Here is a 5,498-nt window from a genome sequence, read left to right on the forward strand (position 1 = left end):
ACACACACACAAACGTCTCAAAACCTTAGTCCTTCACATTCCATAGAAATAACAGAACTTTCATTTTGCCTTCCCCAACGTAGTTCTTGTAAATATCTTATTGTTGCCTCTGCCATATGGTTTCTAAAAAAGTTGCTCGGAGCACAACCAAATATCCTTATTTCAGTAATACAGAAACGACTTAGTTTTGTTGCTCCTAGTGCTCTTTTGCGTTCCTCCAAGATGACTTTTCAAAAGATATTTTTCGTTATGAGACATTGACTACCTATTGTCTGAATTCTGCTTCCAACATTTTGGAAATACCTTGAAAAAGACTTTGACATATGTTAGCAGAAGTCAGAGAAGGAGACCAGAGGTTGGCAGAACACAAGATATTGAAGAACTCAAAATCTGCAGAAAGGTGAGTCGTGTGCTGTCAGGTACACTAAACACAGTACGCTGCGGGGAGGCCAAGCTATAAGGAGGAGCCACATTTAACAGTGCTCACTAACCGATGTTTAATAAACAAGGAACTAGAGAGCTGGGATCCTATCATCCCTCTTGCACATCTCCCACCTTCACACCCCGTTTTGTGTAGCCATTATAAAATCACTTCGCTCCGGTACTTTTTTCTGGCCTTCCTAACTCCTTTGCTCTCCCACTACTCTCCTTTCCTCTTCCTATTTTGCTTCTCTGTGCATAATCTTTTGTTGTCAACCACTTTTAAGGTGAATTTATCCCAGTTGGAAAACAACTCGTCTTCCTCCCTCATTCTGAGTTCAGGTACCCAGGTAGCTCCCCTTCTTGGGGCTGGGACCTTTCTCGCTGAGCTCAGCATCCCAAGCTGTGAGGCTGATCTATCCGTGAGTCCTCCAATGTGCTGGCCTCCTCATGACGCCAGACTGGCTCCTTTTCCCTCCCCCCACGCCTCATCCCCAAAGAAATCTAAACTCCGTGTTGTCTGAAACTCTCTGCGCCTGGGTCCCCAAGGTCTCCGCCTGGATCCAAGACTTTTGTGACCAAAGCGGGGTCGGGTAGGGGGGCGGCAGTACCTCTTTGCAAGCGTGAAGCTCCGGTCCCGTTCCCTGGGTCACCTGGAAGGCGGTCCCAGCCCAGAGCAGCAGCCGCAACAGCCGGGGTGTGCGCCTCTCAGTTGTTCCCCTGCCTCTGGCGGAGAGACGGTGGCCAGGCTCAGCCATAGTGTTGTCCTGAGTGAGCGGCAGTAGCGGCTCAGGTGCTGCGGCTGCTGCTTCTGCTGGCAGAAGGCGGAAAAAAAGGGGAGGGAGGTACACAGGGCGGGGGGGATGCAAGAGGCCAGGCTCGCTCCAGTCACCTCCCTGCGGCTACGCCAACACCGCCCATCCTTCCTCCTCCCTGAGTCCTCTCCTCCTACCCACGTCGCCTTGACAACCGCCTCCTCTCTGGCTCCGCGCGGGTGGGGCAGGGACCACGCGCGCCTCTGCCGCTCACCTGCGGGTCGCCATGGCAGCCGCCGCAGCTGGTGCGCGCGGCGTGGGCGCGGGAGAGCGCGCGCCCGGGATGCGCAACCGGCCCAACAGGCATGCCCGGGGCTCGTGTGAAGAACGCGGTGGAAGCATCTTCCAAGCCAGCGCCAACAAATTTCCGTTTTCTACAGCCCTTTCGGGCTAGAGGTTATTTTATGAGCATCTCTGATTTTGTACACGTGGCATGTGAACCGAGAGAAAGAAGATGGAGAGATCACCCTCCAGAAGTCGTCGCCTGGAAGAGGCCCCAGTACGTGTTCCCTCCTACGAAGGCCACTCCTGGAGATCTTACATCCCGCCAAATCCATCCGTGCTTTTACAACCGGCTAGATGAGAAGCCCTGACACTGCAGTTGATGGGAGTTTAAGCAAGGAGTTTGCCTTAGCCGCAATTTTCCAAGTACCGCACGTGCCCCCGCCCCCAGACAGGGTCTCACTCTCTCACCCAGACTGGAGTGCAGTGGCGCGATCTCGGCTCACTGCAACCTCCGCCTCTGGGGTTCAAGAGATTCTCCTGGCTTAGCCTCCTGAGTAGTCAGGACTCCAGGCGCGTGTCACCAAGCCCAGCTAATCTTTTTCCTATTTTTTGTAGAGACGGGGTTTCGCCATGTTGCCCAGACTGGTCTCGAACTCTTGGGCTTAAGCGATCCGCCCGCCTCCGCTTCGCAAAGTGCTGAGATTAGAGGCGTGAACCACCGCGCCCGGCCCTCTTTGGTCTCTTGACATCCTCATTCTCTCATGGCTGTGAAAGCTTTTTGTTAGGTGCGAGCCAGAAGGAAATTTCTGGGTCATCTTTAAGGACTTCTTTCCTCAACTGAAGTCTTTTGCAGAAGTCCTGATGGTGAGCGGCCGGCGCTTTTCCGCCGAGGCTCAGAAGTGCAATTCCAAGGCTCCGGGCCTACTCAGCGGCGCTTTCCCTCTGCGTTCCTCGAAGCATCCTCCCCAGAGGCCTCCCGCGGTCAGCCGCCAGGTGGCGCCCTCCTCGGAGGGAATTCCTCTGTCTTAGATGGCTGGGCAGTTGCCTGGCAACCGAAACCAGCGTTCCAAACAATTGGGACCCGGGATCATATGAGAGTGAGGCTGTGCTGCGGCTGAGCGGACCTCCCATCCCTCTTAGGAGAGTTAGGCATTTAGCCATGCCTCCCACCCGGGACCGTTTCCAGCAGCCTACATTAGATAACGATGGTTCCTACTTAGGAGAACTGAGGGCTTCCAAGGTACTGTGGTTTCTTGCGCAGATTCCCAGTAGGGTCGCCGGTAGTCTTCTTTCTCTCGGTGTGATGGGCAGAGATGGTAACATAAAGCACTCTGGTGAAGACACTCAGTCCGGTACCAGAGAAGTCTGTTTTCTGCCTGCCTCCCTATCTCCATATTCAGGTCGGCTAACGTTTCAGAGGAGTTTTTGAGCAGAGGAAAGTAGAGCTCTAGTCTAGAAGAACAAGGGGCTCTGGCAGCTCAAATCAATTGTGAGTATAAGTTATGGCAGGGCCCAGGTTCCTTCAAGCTACCCATTTCCCTGTTGGGAAGACTGTTCTCTGAAGAGAAATGAGACGTGGAGTGGGAGAGAATCCTCTGAAAGTCACCAGAGGTCATGCTTTATAAATCTGTGTTCACACTGTCTCTGTCTTCTGGTTACCACCACAATGTGTTTGTTATGTGTGTGTTTAGCATGATGGTGGTCACTGATTTAGGAACTTAGATGATCTTTTTTCTGGTAGGAGTGATTGAGATATTTGAAGTGGTGCACAATAAGATGAATTAAGTGGTAATTGTTGTCTAACAACAATATTAAGAGCCCCTTTTTATTTATTCAATACTTATTTACTATAAGCCAGATACTCTGCTAGACACCAAGGATATATAAATAAATTAGATGTAGCTTCTGCTGTTAAGGAACTCTAGTAGTAAAGATAGACCGACAATAGCAAAAATGCTTGCACAATAGCACATGTTGTGACAGAGTTGTGTGTAGGGTGCCGTGAGAACCAGGAACTTAAAGGAAAGCTTCACAGAGCAGATGCATTTTGATGTCCAAATATGAGTTAGGTAGGCCAGGTGAGGGAGTGGGTAGAATATGAGTTAGGAAGAAGGAAACAGGAACCAGATATGCAAGGCAAAGGGAGCAGCAGGTACAAATACATGGAAAGGAGAGAGAGAATGGCTTGTCTGGGGAACTGCAAATAATCCAGAAGGGCTGGAGTGCAGGCATGAAATAGAGGCACTCAGAGATCAGAGCTGGGAGATGCCCTTGGTGGGCTGGGTATGCTGTGTACACTATGCTAGCTAGCTAGCTATGGTTTCATCCTAGAGATGTGAGGAATCATGGTGGGATTTTTTTTTTTTTTTTTTTGAGACAGGGTCTCCTCGCACTGTCACCCCAGCTGGACTACACTGGTGTAATCTTGGCTTACTGCAGCCTCGAACTCCTGGGCTCAAGCAATTCTCTCAACTCAGCCTCCCAAGTAGCTGGGACCACAGGTGGTGCCACCACACCCGGCTAATTCTTATTTTATTTTTTTGTAGAACCAGGATCTTCCTTTGTTGCGCAGGCTGGTCTCAAACTCCTAGCCTCAAGTGATCCTCCTGCTTTGGCCTCCCAAAGTGCTGAGATTACAGGCATGAGCCGTAGGTCCCAGCCCCATAGCAGGATTTTAAGTACCACAGTGACACAATCAGATGGGTGTTTTAGGAAGCACAAGTGGCAGCAGACTGGATAGGATGAGAGTGAGACAAGAGGGATCAGTTAGGAGGCAGGTGAGGCGATCTCCAGGAGGAAGAGTAACGGAGCTACAGCAGTACCACAGGGGATGGAGATCAGGTGCAGATGTGAGAAAGGTGCACAGGGCAGGACTGACAGGACCTGGGGACTGACTGGATATGCGCCCAAGAGAGGAGATGAGTCTAGGATAACTGCTAGGTTCCTAAGGGTTTAATTCTGAGGGTTCACTGAAATGGAGCATCCTGGGGAAGCAGGTTTGGGGAGAAAGATGTTGAGAAACATCAACTATGTAGACGTTTTTGTAGTGACTGTGGGACATTTAAGTGAAGATCAATAGTAGGCAACAGGGTTGAGAGTTCCGGATTAAAGATGTATGACGGAGCTGTGTATCTGTATGAGCTACGGTATCCATATAGTAGTTGAAGCCATGGAAGGGAATCAGCTCATCCAGTGGATGTGAGCATAAGAAAAGTAAAAACGAGACCCTTGGAGAATAGCACTGTCTAAGGGACAGAGAGAAAGTGGAGCTGAGACAGTAGCTGAGAGATAAGGGCCAGAAATAAGAGGAAAACCCAGAGGAGCTGGGCCCACAGAGCATGGTGTGGGCATTTGAGGGAATCAGCATTGTGATGTCAGAAACAGCTGAGTTCAAATAAGATCAGGCCTGGAAAGGATCCACCTGAACTGGCCACAGAGTTCACTGATAACTAGCAAGAGCAGTTTTAGGGGGTGCTTGAGGCAGAGGCCAGACTGCAGTGAGCTAAAGAGGGTATGGGAATGGTGAGTGAGGAAGTAGAGATAGTAAATATTGACTCCTGAAAAGGTCTGGTTCTGTAGGGAAAGTGATAGGCTGGTAGCTAGACCATGACAAAGAAATGAAGAGAGGCTGGGGTCAGAAAAGAGCGTATGTAGAATGGTACAGGTCTCAGAAGCACGGGGAAGTGTAGGTCCGGGGAGTAAAAGGGACTTTCCTTTCCCTGAGATGGAAAGAAAGTGGATGTAAAGATGACATTCGTGCCGGGCGCGGTGGCTCAAGCCTGTAATCCCAGCACTTTGGGAGGCCGAGACGGGCGGATCACGAGGTCAGGAGATCGAAACCATCCTGGCTAACACGGTGAAACCCCGACTCTACTAAAAATACAAAAAAATTAGCCGGGCGAGGTGGTGGGCGTCTGTACTCCCAGCTACTCGGGAGGCTGAGCCAGGAGAATGGCATGAACCCGGGAGATGGAGCTTGCAGTGAGCTGAGATCCGGCCACTGCACTCCAGGCTGGGGGCAGAGCGAGACTCTGTCTC

At 50.9% G+C, this 5,498-nt stretch overlaps 2 protein-coding genes across 4 annotated transcripts in view; one reads left to right on the plus strand and one right to left on the minus strand.

The window, feature by feature from the left end:
* KIAA1324 (KIAA1324 ortholog) overlaps nucleotides 1–1,480 on the minus strand; it is a 100,777-nt gene extending 99,297 nt beyond the window's left edge. The window contains exons 1-2 of one of the 3 annotated variants that reach the window (XM_011948136.1): nucleotides 1,450–1,480; nucleotides 1,032–1,231 (exon numbers count right to left, since the gene is read on the minus strand). In XM_011948136.1, the coding sequence (XP_011803526.1) occupies nucleotides 1,032–1,178 (147 nt within the window). In that variant the 5' untranslated portion in view covers nucleotides 1,179–1,231; nucleotides 1,450–1,480. Of the gene's footprint in view, nucleotides 1–1,031; nucleotides 1,403–1,449 lie in introns of those variants that run through there. The other 2 variants (XM_011948137.1, XM_011948138.1) reach the window with 2 other exon arrangements.
* A 19-nt stretch (nucleotides 1,481–1,499) lies between these two features.
* The window catches only part of LOC105516074 (chromosome unknown open reading frame, human C1orf194), an 8,250-nt gene continuing 4,251 nt past the window's right edge, over nucleotides 1,500–5,498 (plus strand). The window contains exon 1 of the mRNA XM_011948134.1: nucleotides 1,500–1,734. Coding sequence (XP_011803524.1) covers nucleotides 1,690–1,734 — 45 coding nt within the window. The 5' untranslated portion in view covers nucleotides 1,500–1,689. The remainder of the gene's footprint in view (nucleotides 1,735–5,498) is intronic.

This window comes from Colobus angolensis, unplaced genomic scaffold (genome assembly GCF_000951035.1).
Source record: "Colobus angolensis palliatus isolate OR3802 unplaced genomic scaffold, Cang.pa_1.0 Scaffold273, whole genome shotgun sequence".
In the NCBI taxonomy this organism is placed as follows: Eukaryota; Metazoa; Chordata; class Mammalia; order Primates; family Cercopithecidae; genus Colobus; species Colobus angolensis.